Below are 18,721 nucleotides of genomic sequence, written 5' to 3' on the forward strand. Positions count from 1 at the left end.
TGGTCGGATATCGTCTGACTGAACTACAGAGGCGTCATTTGCAAACATTACCAAGCGCTCAGCTATACCACGACCAATTTAAGCAAGATCTACAACCATGTAATATTGTTCCGTTCATGGCTACAGTTATACTGGTCGATATTTTACCTAGTATTTTATAAGTGATGCGAACCTCTGAACGCATCGCTTCTGCGCACGGTCGCTTAGAAGAAGAATGATGTAACTACATATGAAATTGGTAGAGACTTAGTGCGGTTTTACTCGTATTTGTGGCTCGTATCGTCACAATACTCACAATTACATAGTTTTACGATTTTATAATCATGAGGATAATGTGTGTAACAGATAAATATAATGAGATTCTCATTGTTTATGAGTTAACTATGTAGTTAAATTAATAAGGCTAAAAATACTTAAGTACTGCGCCGTTAAGTACGATATTTGGGAATCGAAAATTGCAACATATATTTTTTTAATATGTCTGTCAGTTACCTATACTTGGTTCTAGTTGTATGTACATAAACATAATAGTAATAAAAACTATTGCACAGAATGAGTTAGTCCTGCACATAATCGGGCCAATAACTGTCTGTGTGTTACCTCTTTACGCTTAAACCGCTAAACCGATTTAGTTGAAATTTGGCGTAGAGACAGTTTGAGTCCCGGAGCAGGACATAGGATAGTTTTTATCCCAGAAATCATCCCTTAAGAGGGTCAAAAGCGGGATGGAATTGAGATAATTAATTAATTGCCTGATAATTTGTGTAAGCAATTAAACATAATTATGCTCACATTGAATGATTGCCATTAGACTTTATCCAGACGCTATTCTTACTCTAGCTGCGGTTACTAAGTCCACGCAGACGAAGTTTACCTATATAACAAGATTTTTGCTTCAATTCAAACATTTATTTTAAGGCTGTCATATTAACAAATTGCGATTCCCTAATGTCTTACCAACTTGATGAGAAAATGGCCCTTTGTACTGCTGTCCTTTTTAATAACAGATAATATTGCGCACGTCAACTTGGTAATTAACTGAGACGAAAACAATTAAGAGGAAAGGAGACGGCCGTATCTCCATTCAAACGTAGGTAGTCCTCATTTTCGTCTCTGGATATTGACATTATGGAAAATATTTTAAGGCGGTTCCCTGAGCCAGAAGGCGAAAAATTTCCTTATATGATCATGTTTTTCAAAGAGGCGTTGATATTCGTAAACGTGGAAAAATAAATATGTAGTTCTTGACTATATTATCTTTAATATCATAGCTTCCGATACACGAATTATGACACTTCGCTCGATACAATTAATTCCCAAAGTAACCTCTAACTCGGACTTTTAATCCAACTTTACTCGGTTATTTTTATGTGATACTATAAACAAAAAAAGAAGAAAAAACAATCTTAACTTAAATAGTAATTTCATAGCTTTCGAATTTCGATATTGTAAGGTAAAGTTTTTAAAATAAATAAAAATCGAAAAAAATTTGATCAAAATTGACACTTGGCGCGCATGATCTTTCCCGTTCTTTCTTGTGAAATGTGACAGTGACAGCGGCAAATCGATGGAACGGCCTTAACGTAGGTGCATATTAACCATTGGCCTACTTAATAAAGCTACAAGTTACAATTTACAAGCGGAACTCTCTTTCTTACTCTATATATTAGAAAGAGACTTCCGCTTGTAAATTGTAACTTGTAGCTTTATTAAACAGGTTGCATTTATAAAGTGTACAAGAGATAAGAAGCGATTTTGAGAAATTCAACCCCTAAGGGGGTTAAGAAGGGGATGAAAGTTTGTATGGGGTTCAAGTTATCTTCTCTTCTTCTTTATCTTATTAATAAGATGCGTTTTAACGAAGTTTCAAGTTCCCAGCTTTAAATAAAACTTGAACCCCATACAAAAATTCATCCTCTTTCACCCCCTCAAAATCGCTTCTTATCTGTAAAAGTATTCCAGGGTGGCAAATACTTTTGGTGCGTTGTTTCATCTGTTACACTACTAGCGGGGCGGTACAGTCAAGGGCATAAATATATATACATTCCCAAAGTTTCAAAAATATGTGTACACTCTTAGACAATGAGGGCTAACGCGTATGAATTCGCCGCTAGGGGCGCTAGTGTAGATGGTGGTATTTTCCATAGTTCGAAATGTCAAATGTCACTTGTCACTTCAATGACTGACAGCTTTTCTATAGTCTTTTGGACCACCATCAACAGAGGCGCCAACTGGTGAGCAAAAAAACGATAGCCCTCATAAAGTTGTGTTTACATATTGTGAACCATTTGTCTGGATCGATGTTTTTGCCTTCGACTGTACCACCACTTTAACGGTTTTAGGCTATGCGTTGTTTGTCTCTGCGTATAAAATATAACATAGAAAAAAAAATTGTTTATTTATAATTAATATTCACAGGGTACAGTTTTTACTGACCTCCATACTAGGCAATGCCTGTCCTGTGGAGGAGATTGACAATTTTGAATATCTAAAAACAATAAAGGTAATATTAAATAATTTTACGGTTTAGACTCACTTGTTTTAGTCACTCGCGCGACATGTTTCGGAGAGCCTAGGTCTCCTTTCTCAAACACTAATAGTGCGAGCAGCGTTCACGACGACCGTGTATTGCGTACTACCGCTACCGCGCGCCGCGACGCTCGCAAGTGGTAACAAGTGAGTCTAAACCGTAAAATGTTTTAATGTTAGTATTATGGATGGTACAGAAAGGATCGCAATCTCTTATGGCAGAATTGTTGTAAAAGTGACCGCGTTAAGCTTTAAATAATAGTTCCTAATCTCTCCGGTGGCGCTAGTTAGGCTCTGGGACATGAGTATAACATGAACCATATAAGGCAACAATTAACCCGACCAAATTACGTAGGTTGTTTTTGGTAGTATTTCGGTGCATGGTGGCGCCGCCTAATTACTGTTTTTTGATGGACACTTTTCATACATAGAGATTTGGCTCCTTTATACAGTCTTCATGGTTAGTATGTCTTACAACAGTTTAAATTCGAATAAAGGTAATATTAAAAACTATTTTATATGAAACTTATATATAGAGCAATAATACATAGGGCAAAAAAATGACGTAGAAACAAATAGGGCCAAGACGCTAGTCGATTAAATTAACGTAGTGATAATTATATAAAGAGACGAATTATTTTAATACAAAGAAAGAAGTAAAACTATGAAAACGGATTATATCGCGTATATTGAATTTATAATACATCCCGACGTTTCGAACCCTTTACAGCGTTCGTGGTCAACGGGTGACTGAGGAAAAATTACAAAGTGCAAAAATACCCACATACTAAAAATAATGAACAATCATAGACTACAAACTTTAAGGCTGGTTGTACATGCTAAATCGGTTCATAAGGCTAGTTATACACTACAATTATTTTCAAGTAAAGATATATATATATACGCGATAAAAACTACGCCGGCTCCAACCCTACACCACGGACTCGAGAAGATTTAATTCCCACCTAAATTGTAGGAGGGTATCCCAATATGGGACCGGCAACAAACTCGGCGGGACACGTCAATACAATATTACAAAGAAAGAAGATTAATTTGTTTACCCAGAATGGTGACTTAAGTTAATCTTGTCAGACTTTTGACGCATCACTTTAGAGGATTAAAATGAGGCTTTTTACCTTAAGTTTTGTGGTTTTCACGTGAAAATCCTCCGTTTTTATATTAATCCCACCTTCTTATTAGATGGGTATTTTCTTTTCATGAATTTTTATTCGAAATCAGTGTTTGAAAGCAAACGGATCAAGCTGGATTAGGTTTTAGGGTTCCTTTCACAGAAACAAACCCTTAGAAAGAACATAAAATACAAATTATTCTGATATCGTTATTTGTGCCATTTTCTACCAAAAGGGTACTTATTGTCGCTTGTCAGTAAGGCGCTATTTCCATATAGATTCAATTAGAAATTAACCTTATCAACAAGCGACAATGTGGTACCTTTTGGTTGAAAATGTCACATTTAGACTATATCACAATAAAACTTTATTCAAAAACCTTAATCCACCTTTAGTTTGGTTTAGTTTTGGAGAAAAATATAAAATTATGAGTCTTTAATCACAGTGAATATAAATAAGTTGATCGTAATGTCTACTACTTTTAATTTAATATGGGACAAACCACAACAAAAAATGTGTTTTCTAAATATTTAACTGATGGTGTCGATGTTTTCTTTGAAACATCAAACTTTTTTGTTTAATAATTTTATAGGAATGTTAATACCTGGATATCCGTCACTTGGATATTTTGGTAAACCTTTTTATTTCAACTCAAACACTGTGATTTTAATTTTATAGCGCATCTTTTATTTATACCTCTTTACGACTGTAAACTACCTATATCCATTACTATCTCGACTTACATCCAACAAACCATTCAAATAACGACTTTACACAAATCATGCCAAAGTTCATAATTGAATAGCATAAAATCGCGTCGAGAGGTAAACCTATTTGCCGCCAGTAAGGGAGAGTATCATCCATACTGTTGAAGTCAAGCTCGTAAATATGTATACAGTTTTCTGCCTTATTTTAATGGATTAAAGTGAAGTAGTGTATACATATTAATGATATTTCGCTGAATAAAAGATCGGTTAAGCAGCTGAAATGAGGGGACGTCTTGTTAGTTTGACAGGGGTGTAAGTGACGTAGAAATTTAATGATGTTACACCTTTGTGTGACTAAAATAGAGTGACACTTAGACAAAATTAGACTTGTTGTACTGGTTGACTGAGCTATTCTTTGACCCTATATTTATTTGTAAAATGGCCAATAAACTTAAAGATTCACACTTTCGCTGTACTGGATGAATTGAAATAGTTATTTGTGCAACAAGAGAGGAAAGTTGGTTTTTCCTGCGAGTGTTTATTTTAAGTCCCGAGAAAGCGAAAGATCCTATAATCGAATCACGAGCCAAGCGAGTGATTCTAAGTTAGGATCTTGAGCGTAGCGAGGACATTTACATATGTGCATACGTAAATGTGAAACTGCGTGTGACTACAAATCATTGCCCTTTTTATCTAAATGGCTGGTGATTAATCTTATTTAACCTTTAATAAAAGGTTATCATAATATAATGATATGACATGAGTATTTATTATTAAACTATTACTATTGTTCATAAATCTTCACGAAATAAATTTATACAAAGAGATTTGTAGCTTTATAATGTAGAATTAAATTATGAATTAAGTGTTAAAAACAAAGTAAGTACCACGGTTCAAATAATAATAAAAATGTATGGTGTGCTTTACGAGGATAAAACCAAAGAGGATATAATATTATAGAGCGGTACTGTCATAGTAAATTTTGTAACCACAGTAAATTCACTGCCATCTATCGACACACTTTAAAACCAAAAATGAAGATTTATAAAAATACGATATAATGTATTTAAATATGGAAAAATGATTTTTTTTATTTGCATTAATTATTTTTATTATTTTGACCCATGTTCTTTCACTGATATGCGTTAAAATTGTTAAATAACAAACGAAACCGTCAACGCCCTCTATACGAGAGTAGGCCAAAGGTAGAAGCGACATCTGATCGAGAATCAAATTTTCGTGATTTTCGAGGCACGTTTTTTCCTTCGACTGTACGGAGTTATATCTATATCTATCTTTGATAAAACTAACTAGCTATTTATGAACTAGAACTTATGAACAATAAATAAATAAAAAAATTTTTTTACGACAATCTTACACAAATGGATCCAGTCCCACAGTAAAGGGGCCCACTGACTATCAGTCCGCCGGACGATATCGGCCTGTCAGTTGTTCGGAACTGTCAAATTTTTGTTCTAACCGACAGGCCGATATCGTCCGGCGAACTGATAGTCAGTGGGCCCCTTAAGGTTTGAGTAAGTAAGTAATACATAACCATACTAATATTATAAATACGAATGTCTGTCAGTCTTTGTGTTACCTCTTGACGCTTAAACCGCTGAAACGATTTAGTTGAAATTTGGCATAGAGATAGTTTGAGTCCCAAAGGATATAGGATAGTTTTTATGTCGGAAATCATCCCTAAAGAGGGGTGAAACTGAGAGATTTAATGAATTGCCTGATAATTAATGTCAAGCAATTAAGCTTATTATGCTTAAATTGAATGATTGCTATTACACTTTATCCAGGCCCTAAACTTACTCTAGCTGCTTTACTGATTCCACGCAGACGAAGTCGCGGGTAAAAGCTAGTGTATAATAGATAAACAGTAAATACTAATGTACATTGAAAACATACATAACTTAAGAAAAATATTTGTAATAAAATAAACACAAAAAAGAAATGTCTTTACCGGGATTCCAACCTAGAACCCAGGCAGTATTACTACCGGCTAGACTAGCGCAATGCGCACTTAAAGCTAATAATCCTAACCTCAATTTACATCAGCATAGGTCATTTGCCACCATATTTTAATTCCTAGGGCATTGCCACTGTCGTGCCTAGATTCCGTGCAGAGTGGCACTTTTAGCAGCGGCAATATTAAAATACTGAAATTGCTAAATACTTCGAAAGTTTGTTTTACTTATTTCTTACATTTTCGCCTGTCTAGCTGGTGCGTCGTTTCTCCTTCGGATGACATCATTTGGAGTTCCGAATGCGCCATTTCCTGTAAAAAGATATTTCTTTAATTTTATGTAAGTAGATAGAAAGTACCTCAGCGAACTCGGCGCCGTCGACTGGACAGAAACGGCTTGGGACAGTCATGGAGATGGCGGTCTTTGGTGTCGGAGGCCAAGATCCACTTCGGGTTGTCGTGCCACAGCAGCAAGTAAGTAAGTAAGATAGAAAGTGACTGCCGGTTCGAACGCCATCTTGATAGTAGCCTCGTGATTAATTCCTTTGTTTTTTGCTCATTAATATTGTTTAAAGTGTAATATCGATAGCTTTATTATACAATAATCTAATGTGGTAGTGTGCAGTGAATGGAGAATTAATCTCAAAGCGTGTTTAACCACCATTTTGGAGTCAACGGCCGGTAGTCCACGTGCTTCTCGTAAAATCCAGCTATCGGTTTTACGAGACAACTACAACAACCACCGAACAGCTTCGTGCTCTAAGAGCATTTATTTTGTTCCTACCCTTTTACGTGACATTGGCTACGGGCAACAACGCCCTCAAGTCCATCAAGAAAAGAAGAAGATAGAAAGTAGCAGTAGGCATCACTACGTAAAATGCGTAAAAGTAATGGTTAATAAAGTCTCGTCTGGAAATTAGTCTAATATATACTCGTAAAAGCTCATAAATTTAATCTGATCCACCTACAAAACTGGTCTTAGCAAGAAAACATATCGGGATCTATAAATAAAAATAGTTAAACATTGTATAGATATAATAAGTAAAACATAATTATTTTTACCTCTTTATTATGTAGGCATTTAGTAATTTCAAGGAAATGATTAACAAACTAGGTATTTGTATGGTATTGGTCACTAATTCATATTGGTAATAAAGCAAAGCGCCGTGTAGGAGAACTGTCATATTTTTGTTATCTTAAGCCACTCTTGTCTATAGTCTGTAAAGAATGTATATTCGAAGAGTGACAAAAATATCATAAAGTTATGGATGGTGTAGAAAGGATGCCAATCTTTTATGGCAGAATTGTTGCAAAAGTGACCGCTTTCAGCTTTAAATAATAGTTCCTAATCTCTCCGGTGGCGCTAGTTAGACTCTGGGACATGAATATAACATGAACCATATAAGGCAACAAATAACCCGATCAAATTACGTAGGTTGTTTTTGGTAGTATTTCGGTGTATGGTGGCGCCGCCTAATTATTGTTTTTTGATGGACTCTTTTCATACGTAGAGATTTGGCTCCTTTATATAGTCTCCATCACATGCATAAAGTGTTCTGCGGTATCATTACCTGATAACCATGGAGACTAGTTTGTCAAAGGACTGTCTCGTCTGACAGACAGAGAGAATCATACTATCTTTGTCTTCCACTAGTACATACTAGCACCCTAGAAATAGTTTATTTTTGTTCTTATTTACTGACAATTTGGTTTGACCAATTCAATGAGGGCTAACGCGTATGAATTCGCCGCTATTTGTCTTGCACTAGTACTAGCACCCAAAAGAAAATGATGAGTATAGTTTTTTTTGTTCTTATTTACTGACAATTTGGTTTGACCAACTATATATAATATTCATATTTTTGAAGAGTTTTCAACACCGTAGTGACGTTTTCGTATTACTTTAGTAAAACCTTTGCCATAATACATGTGTTACCAACCGACCTTTTTACCCATCAACATTTCAAATCCCAAATGACATCAGCCATCAAATTCCAGTGAGCCGTCAACGCTGCGTGCGGTCCTATTTTTATTTCGTATTATTTAATTTTGATCAAAAATGTCTTCGGTCCCCGACGACATGTCCGGGGGGGACAATCTAGGGGAGATAAATGTAACTTTAATGACACTACGGAAGCCTACAGAGCTGAAGAAGATCATAGATTCTGTGCCGAAGCCGTTAAGGACTGTGCCGAAGAATGGGCTGCCGCTGTGGTATCGGCTTGGGCTGGAGAGTAAGCTGCCGGTACCGAAGATGCCTGTTGGGAAGATCACGTTTTCGAGAGGGAGGATTGGCGAGGATGTGAGTACCTACCAGTTCATTATGGGGTCCCTTTGTTTAACATAATTATTGAAAGTCATAATTCATAATTCTGAAACCGTTAACTTTTCAGGATTTTCGTAAGGTTATCCTATAGATAGGTTAGGTTAGGTTAGGTTTGTTTTATGGCAATCCTGAAAATTTACGCGTTTCTGAGTTAAAATCAAATTATGACTAACGAAAATGCGGACAAACAATACATTATGACTTAAAACTTTATGGGAAACAATAGAGACCCGTTCATTATATGTAACGTCAATGTGAAGACCGGTATATTAAATTTGGTGCAGAGAAAGCCGTTATAGAGCAAGAACTCTCTTATTTCTATACGTACGTCGCACACAGTCAGAAAGGAAGAGTTTTACTCCTGCTCTACCGACCTTCTATAAGTCGAATATGTGTACAGTCGCCATCAGATATATCGGAGCGGCCGAGGTGCTATCTGATGGCGACTGTACGAACGCAAGAGTTAAAAGCTATGAAGAGGCTTGTAGCCGGTCTTCCCTTATATACGCTCTTCTACGGGTCTCTATTGTTTCCCATATAGTTTTAAGTCATATATGTATTCAGGCCCGTAAAGTTTTATGAATAAGGCGGGTTTCGGGTATCTGTTTACAAGAAAGTAACACATTTTCTCATGAAATTAAAGTTACAGCAAAATTGCAACAGTTTTAATCAGAAAAAAAAATGTTTTTGTTCCAACTTACACACATTTCGACGACAACAACGTATATGATTCTAATTGAAAAATGACAACTTTACAGGAGAGCAAATCAGAAGTAGAATCCTTATAATTTTTTTTGTGTTAAAGATAATAAACTGAAATTTGGCACACATGATTATAATTTTATTGTATTGCTTATTTTATTTTCATATAACTCAATTTAATGGTATTTTTCGAGAAAATGCAGATAGCCCACTAGATTAAGTTATAACGATTTGCTCACCGTTGTGTATACCGTTCTATCTACCACTTAGAATATTATACTTGGTTTCAATTTTCTTTAACAACTACGTAAGCAGGTCTATCTGGGACTTAGAACATTATACTTGGTTGTAATTTTCTATCAAATCTTCGTATGTAGGTCTATCTGGGACTTAGAATATTATACTTGGTAAAAAAAGTGTCCGACTCACTGTAAAAGATTCTATGTGTGAAGTAAGTCATCAAATTTAAGTCATTTGTTTCGATTATTTTTTTAAATTTTATAACATAGTTTTAACGCACTATTTTTTATTTTATTTTTGGTTGCATAATTACTTTATATAAATCTGAATAATTATAATTTTGACACATTTTGCAGATAGAATCATATTCGACATTAGTTTTATAACTTAATAATTATGTAGAAAGTACTAAATAAAAGTAAAAGTTTATTAGTTGTTATTAAAATTTATTGATGTGTTGTTTATTCAATATTATGTAATAAAAATGTAAACCTGTTACTAACACCTTACATATCAGTCTACATCACGGAATTAGTCAGGAAAAAAGGAGCACCTTTAAACATTGTTCTTACTTATTTACCTTAGGGTTTACTATCACATTGATAAATCTTCTTTAATATCACGTGAGTTATCAGTCTTTCTGATAAAATTACGTATTCAAACAAGTCTTTGAATCAATCAATTGTGAGACATAATTCAATCAAATGAATAATGTCTTACAATAAAAATAAAAACAAACGTCAGGATCAAGATATTTTCGCGAAGAACCTGGGGGCACGGTGCCCCCGCCAAGACGAGCAAAGCGAAGCGCACTACCTACCTTTTCTCGAAGCGCTTTGTCGTTTTTTTGAACCCTCATTACTGGGTTTAGATTATACCAGATAAACAAAATTCTCGGCATATGATGTCATTAGTAGACTTAGTAAGCATAAACACTTTCAATTACATAACACTTATTTACTATAGATTTTATTCATATCTAAAAAAAAAAACATAATTTCGTCACTCACTCACTCACTGATGATCATCAAATCATTTAGGGTCCTTCCCGAAATCCTAGGAAGCTGAAATTTGGTATATAACATAGTCTTAGTACACAAACAACAGAAAAATTCAAAAACGAAATTTTGAGCCCCTAAGGGGGTGAAAAGGGGGGTAGCATTTTGTAGTAATAGTTTTCAACCCTCAAATCACCCCGTAAGGGGGTGGAAAAGAGCGTTAGGGGTTAAAAGGGGGCTGAAGTTTGTATGGGGAATCACTAAAAAGCAGATTGTGGAAAATATGCCTTCAAATACGTATTTCAGGATTTTTAATAGTAAATTACTCCTAATTATCCTTTAAATTAGGGGATGGAAAATTGTCATACGCAACTTACAAATCCAAAGTGAAATCCCACCAAAAATTTTCATGTAAAATGTTGCCAAGATGAAAGAAACCATTAGGCTCGCACTGTCAAAAACTTAATATCAGATCTCTTGTAGAGCCAAGCTTCTAACTACTTGTGGGTAGACCTACTTGTAGTTAGGGCTCTACATCTTAGTCAAATTTTTCGTTTCGTTACTACAAGAACTATTGTATAATAAAGAATAATGAATAAATTTTTCACCTTCCGTCCATGTGACGGTAGCGAAACGGCCAAGCCACAATACATAATTCGTGACATTCAAAGAAGGATCTCTAATATTTTCAAAATTATTCATACAATCAAAGTTTTGGTTGTCTTGCCTGTCTGGAACTGTATTTGCTAACTGGGGTGACAATGTTTTTTGTTTTTTTAAATATAATTCCTCGCATGATGCTTCGTCCATCCTTAGTGGTGACTCTGAAAGTCAAATACCTACCATGCATATTAAAAGCAACATAGATTAAGCTTTAACATTATGTGCATATATTCATACGTAAAGCTATATTAGTGGTGCAATGTAAACAGTGATCAAAATAAGGATTAGCTATAGGTATAACAAAACTGCCCGTATAAAATCTTCATCTAGGATAGTTATTTTATTACACATAGCATAGCATTATAACATAATATTACGCTTAAGCTTTTTATTATTTAAATTAGCACTTGCAATGAAAGATATGACTATTTTGAGTGTGTTCAAAAACAAATAAAAAAAGGTAAATAGTTCTAAGTGACTGATTAAATGGCGTAAACAGTTCTAAGTGGCAGATAGTCCTGCGTGCGTAGTTCTCTTAAATAATACTTTTCGCGTATGTAGTTCTATATGTCACATCGAACACTTTACACATTTTTAAACGTATAAACATAAAAATATAAAGAAAATGTAAATAAATATTACATACCTCCATTTTATTGTGGTCGATTTATTTAGTTCTGTTTTGATGTAATCCGTACCCGATCTTTTTGCTCCTGATTTTAATGATTCCAACCATCTCGCACGTTTCTCCGTCATGATTAACAAACTTTATATTTGTAGTAAATTGATCGATCGAATGAATTCAACAAAATTCTTACAAAAACTCAAAATTAGGACAAAATTAACGTAATAACATGTTAATATTCTCTAGAAAACGATCGAAGCATTCACAACCGTTGACTAGCTGGTCCGCCGCGAACTGAGTGCGATGTGGTAAATAGCGCTCCGTACGCGCGAGTGAGTGAGATGGCATTCATCGCGTACGATTCGATGTGGCACTTGGAATGGTGTTCGTGTTAGTATACAGATTTTCGACTCAGATAGCACTGTATGCGTCATTTAAAAATCTATACTAAGTGACATTTTAAGAAAATTCTTATACCAGGCGATAGGTTTCGACTTCTAGATCATTATGCTACAGCTGACGTAGTTCGAACCTTTTAGCACTTTGCACCTTGTACGTTGTTGTCGTCGATTTAACTAAAACACGAACAATACGTACACACACATGTACGTACATTTTAAAATAAACCTAATTTATTATTCGAAGCTTAACTAAGTCACACTTTGAAGCTCAAATATCACTCCTTTCATTTAAATTCGTAATTTACCTGTCTTAATACTGTCCCGAATTTGCATGAGAACCGTAAGAATCCACTGAAATACTTAAAATAAAGCCGGACTGGGACCCATTCTGTTTTGACAATTTGATCTTGTTTTGATACGACCTCGACCGTCAGCACTAATCAGCGTTAGCGGCTCACGCTAATTATTGCTGACCAGGGGGCCTAGCCAATATAACAATCGTTTGTAGAAAACGAAACATAACGGTGAGGTAATCGCAAACAATGTATGGAAAAGTTAGCGTTTCGTTTTGTTTTCTGCATACTTTAGTGGACGTCATTGACGTTTTGCCCACAGGACATACGATGATGATGGTCAAATTGTTAATAATGAATGACAATATCAGTCAAAAATGTTAATTAGGACCTACTGCTCATTTCAAGTGGTAACTAGCGCCACTGCTAAATAATTGTGATTATTTAAATTTAACGATAGATTTATATATTGACTGGGATATAGACCGTGATTACCTTTTGTATTATCACGGTCAATATAAGTCTAGTGAAACAAACCGTGAATCATTCAAAACTCTAACGATAGATGAAATAAAACTATGAAAAACGGATTATATCGCGTATATTGAATTTATAATACATCCCGACGTTTCGAACTCTTTACAGCGTTCGTGGTCAACGGGTGACTGAGGAAAAATTACAAAGTGCAAAAATACCCACATACTAAAATAATGAACAATCATAGACTACAAACTTTAAGGCTGATTGTACATGCAAAATCGGTTCATAAGGCTAGTTATACACTATAATTATTTTTCAAGTAAAGATATATATATATACGCGATAAAAACGATAAACGACGACGAAACGATAGATGTTTAAAATAGGGGGCCGCTACGTACTGTATTTTTTTATATCTTTTATTTGAAATAATCCTGTGTGTAGTTTGACGTCATCGGCACTGAAAGTTTGAGCCCTGGAATAAATGCAGATAGCAGTCGTTTCATAAGGGATATCTCTCACACTTGTTGGTACGCGTGAAATGCCTGATGACACTTAAAACCATATCAAAATGCCAGAATCGGCCCCCAGGGCTTTGTGTCTCCATACAGCCAATGAAAGGATGCCATTACAGACGCGGCCGGATGAGGCGTATGTAAACGCCTTAATACCTTAATCTCGATGTAAGCTACGTTTTCAACACACAGTTCTTAACTCGACTGTATTAATAACATTTTACTGAATACTTTTGGAACGTAAGAGCTCTCTTTGTGTATGTCTTTTCAAATCTTTCTTACTTCAAAGCTTTCAAATCTTTCTTACTTCCGAACTCCGTCGTATAACCAATTTTTTGTGACATTCTATTGAATTTAAGCTAGACGACCTCAATAAAACTAGCCTAAGCCTATATCAAAACAAGAATTTATAATCTGAATTCCGGTGCTTGGAAAAAAAACCGGCTAAGTGCGAGTCGGACTCGCGCACGAAGGGTTCCGTACCATTACGCAAAAACCAGCAAAAAAAATAGCGTTTGTTGTATGGGAGCCCTACTTAAATATTTATTTTATTCCGTTTTTAGTATTTGTTGTTATAGCGGCAACAGAAATACATCATCTGTGAAAATTTCAACTGTCTAGCTATCGGTTGATGAGATACAGCCTGGTGACAGACGGACAGACAGACAGACAGCGGAGTCTTAGTAATAGGGTCCCGTTTTTATCCTTTGGGTACGAACCCTAAAAAAAGAAACAACAAACAGACACACATTATTTTGCATTACAAGCTCAAAAATATGTTAACTTTTTCTTTTGAATCTTCTGATTTACACATTTTACACGCCTTAATGCGGAAAAATATTCCAAGTCCCGATGCAATCCAGTAGGTATTAAGCAAGATTTGTTTGCAATAAAGCAAGATAAGGATTTAACACTCAACTTATCTTCCTCAAGAGTCTTGTTTATATCTCGGGGATTAAATTTCGTTCTCACTACGACAAGGGCGTATCTCGCTATAAGGTCTTTAGCGAGTTGAGTCTTTGTTTAAATAAATGTTTGGTAAGTGCTTTAATAGTGATCTCATTGAATAAAGATAGGTATTAAAAGTGCAAGTGTAAAGGGGCCCACTGACTATCAGTCCGCCGGACGATATCGGCCTGTCAGTTAGAACAAAAATTTGACAGTTCCGAACAACTGTCAGGCCGATATCGTCCGGCGGACTGATAGTCAGTGGGCTCCTTTAGAACAAAAATTTGACAGTTCCGAACAACTGACAGGCCGATATCGTCCGGCGGACTGATAGTCAGTGGGCCCCTTTAGAACAAAAATTTGACAGTTCCGAACAACTGACAGGCGGATATCGTCCGACGGACTGATAGTCAGTGGGCCCCTTAACGACGGTAACGGTATGTCAAGGCTGAATGTGTTTTATTACTTTGCCGTTTTTATTTTAACTAATCCTAAAAAGATCATCTCCCGATATATTACAAGCTTCTTAATGACTTGCAATGTACCTATGTATGTAAGTTTGTTAGGGTCAAATCTTGCAAGTTAAATTTGACCCACTTCCCAACTTCTAATGAAGATGAAAATTTGCATACATATGTAAATCAGGTGACAATGCAATATTATGGTACCATCGAGCTGATCTGATGATAGAGACAGGAGGTAGCTATAGGAACTCTGTAATAAAGCAACGCAACCTAATTGTGTTTGGGGTTTTCAGAATTGTCTCGATGAGTTAGTTGCCTGTGGAAAGAAAAGTACAGTCAGAGATAAAAGCTTGTTACCAAAAATTAAATTTTACCAAAAACTTATTATGACATGACTTTCATACTATATAGGATGGCCCATTCAGATCGGTCAGTATGGGAAAGTCTGAAACTATAAGACATACGAAAATCTGTTCCTAGGAACCATGTCATCGATTTTAATAACAAGATAAACTGCATTCATACATTAAAAAAAAACCTGTACTCAGCTTGGGAATCGAACCCGGACGTTTTGAAAAATTAAAACTAAAACTATTTCTATTTAGATATCGATAGAGATAGCTCATAATAGGTAGGTGAAAAACGTCCTAGAGTAACCTAAAATGCGAAGATATTTCAAAGCACCAGTACTTTTTTGAAGACGGAAAAGATATTTTTTGTCTCCGTTCTATGTATATCATGTGACCCATTTATACGAATAATTCAACAATCATGGCCCTTGTTCATAAATAGCCCTAAATCCCCTTTAAAAGGCCTATATCAAGATAATGAGCCCTATTCACGGTGTAGGGTTCTGATAAAACTCAAGCCATGCTTGCTGAGTTGCTGCAATCATTCAAAAGTTAAAAAACAAATATAAATATAGGTACATGAAGAAGTCGTCGTATTCAAATAATCGTCATTTTAAGAGGCCGATGTCGATTTTAGTCGCAAAAATGTAAAATTGATAGATTTAGTCGGTGAAATTGTACACCTTTTGTTTCCTAATTGAAATAACAAGTACTGGTTTCTATTAGCGCATCTTCTTATCTTACCTTTTATCAGATCAATTTGTTGAAAACAGACTCACTAAATTAGTAATGTTTGCTTTTCTGATGGACGTTTAGGTAAACGCGCGTAAAGCACTGATTTTGTCGCTCTTATTTGTAAATTTCGTAAAGTTTGGACGGCTAAACATGGTAATTTTGTATTACACATATCCTGTACTTGACGTTTATCAGACTACATTTTTATTATTATGACTTTGAAGTAGTGTAAATGAAAGTTAGACGAAATCAATTTTCTCCAGAAATTACTTCAAAACAAGTGACAATTTCTCTCAAAATCGACTTAATTTCAACGTAATTTTGATACTTAAACAATCTACAACATTTGTTGAAACTATTCTTATACATCAATTTGTATAATATACCACCATAAATTTTTGATGAATTTTTAAAAACTGTCCCTTCTTTTCATATATTACCGGTGACGCACGCTTGCGACCTCATTATTAAAAGGCAAGATGAGAAGACGTGCTAATAGAAACCAATACTTGTTATTTAGATATTACGTAACAAAACGGGTATAATTTCAACGACTAAATCTATCAATTTAAAAATTTTGCTCCAAAATCGACTACGGCCTCTTAATGACCCTACTGACAAGAAAGAGAGACAACAATTGTAAAGTCAAGTTCATAAATATGTATATATTTCTTCACCTTAATCCATTGCAATAAGGTGAAAAAAATCACAAGTATACATATATATTTTTGTTAATGCTCAATACTAAGTTCTGATATACTAGAGCGTGAATGTGGTTTGAACCCCTGGAAGGGTGGAAATTGGTATATCTGCATACCTATGTATTTTTACTTAACCTCACATCTTCGTTTCGTGTTTCTGTAAATTTTAAAATATATTTTTTTTGTCAAAACAAAGCAAAAGTGTTTTATACAAGTGCGAAAAATATACATTATGATGTACATTATACATTATTATGTGTACATTATGATACAAGTGCGAAAAATAGGAAATTCGCAATGTATACCCTTCGGCCGCGTACGGAACCAGAGCTTCGTAGTCAGGTGCTATCGGAAACTATTTCAGCCTTGTACGAAACCAGTTGTGATCCAAAACTTATTTCTTCTTATTCGTATCCAGTTACGATCGAACACTTTTCGTTTTTGTACGAAACCTCTCTACCGTGGAACTGGTGTGGAAGATTTTGAAATTATCCTGTGATACTTGCATCCATCAAGTGGATCGAACAATTTAAAAATTCCCTTCACAAGTTAACTAGACGGAGCCCCGCCTCGCGGGGCTCCTATTTCTGGGCGGTTTGCCCTTCGGGCATCTGAAGCTACTTCCGTCAGAAAAAAAACTGTTACCCTCTAGTCGCGCCGATAGAAGTTTTACTTCAAAAATGTAGCTTGAAAGTGATCATTTTAAGCCACACCCGATGCAATACAAACATACGTACATTAGCCGAAATAAATCCTTTCCATCAATGTCTTCCTTTACGCTTTAAAAGCTAATGATATTGATATCGCTTTAACCTTTTATCGAAAATATAACGTTTCAAAACTAGCCATTATACCAGTATAAGAACGCCTTAACCTTCATATAAAACTTATGACTTTACCATCTTTATCGGTGTTAAAAGTGTTTAGAACTTTTAGATTGCTTTAAACTACAGTACAGTCAGCAACACAAGTGACTGTTGGTGTTATTGATAAATGCACTACAAGCCTCAATTAGCTATTTATCGTTTGTCTTAATCTGTGATTTTGTAAATTAGTTATTAACGAGCAGAAACGTGTGCGAACGATTTGAAAGTGGAAAAATTACTGCCTTGGGTGAGACTTGAACTCACGGCCTCTGGATCTATACTCTAGCGCTCTGCCAACTGAGCCACCAAGACCTCATCCATAGTCAGCAAATCTTCCCACTATATGGGTCACGGGGACCCTAGCGACATCTACCGGGGTTACACGTCTTAAACGGCCACCGGAGTACCAAGTCATATTGGAAATTCACCAGTTACGATGTGCTACACATTCTGAATTATTTTTAACAAGCAGAAACGCCTGCGAACGATGCCATTAAGCTTAAATAAAATTTAAAAGTGGATAAATTACTGCCTTGGGTGAGACTTGAACTCACGGCCTCTGGATTGATACACAGCAGCAGTGTAGACACAGTTGCTTATTAAATTGATATTTTTACCTATTATTATTAATCACATATATTAGAGCTAAAGGAGCTGGTTGCGGTGCCCAATATAATTGGCGAGATCAAAGCCACACGACTCCACTGTCTTGGTCACCTGGAGAGGATGGGAGAGGATCGTGCTGTGAGAAGAGCGTATGTGGGGCACCCGGGCGGAAAACGTCCGTCTGGGCGTCCCAGATACCGCTGGAGTGACGAAGCCCTAAAAGACCTGTCCGCCCTCGGAATACCCAATTGGCGTGAAGTGGCGCAGAATAGGGCAGAGTGGCGCTCTCTTAGAGGACAAGATCCTTTTTGGGTCACTGAGCCAGTGAAGTAGTAGTAGTAGTATTATTAATAACACGGGAGATTGACATATTGCATTCTAATATTAATCCTATTTCTAAAACATTTACATTCTTATTATTTTAATACTTATATAATTTGACATCACCTAATAATAATTAGTTGCCC

General features: G+C 35.6%; 1 protein-coding gene and 1 non-coding gene across 2 annotated transcripts in view; one reads left to right on the plus strand and one right to left on the minus strand.

Annotated features, from left to right (window-relative positions):
* Positions 1-8,315: 8,315 nt before the first annotated feature.
* LOC134755697 (uncharacterized) overlaps positions 8,316-18,721 on the plus strand; it is a 49,797-nt gene continuing 39,391 nt past the window's right edge. The window contains exon 1 of the mRNA XM_063692245.1: positions 8,316-8,643. Coding sequence (XP_063548315.1) covers positions 8,401-8,643 — 243 coding nt within the window. The 5' untranslated portion in view covers positions 8,316-8,400. The remainder of the gene's footprint in view (positions 8,644-18,721) is intronic.
* On the minus strand, positions 17,888-17,960 carry Trnay-aua (transfer RNA tyrosine (anticodon AUA)). Its single transcript has one exon. It is a non-coding gene; the product is annotated as a tRNA-Tyr (tRNA).

This window comes from Cydia strobilella, chromosome 3, assembly GCF_947568885.1.
Source record: "Cydia strobilella chromosome 3, ilCydStro3.1, whole genome shotgun sequence".
Classification (NCBI taxonomy): domain Eukaryota; kingdom Metazoa; phylum Arthropoda; class Insecta; order Lepidoptera; family Tortricidae; genus Cydia; species Cydia strobilella.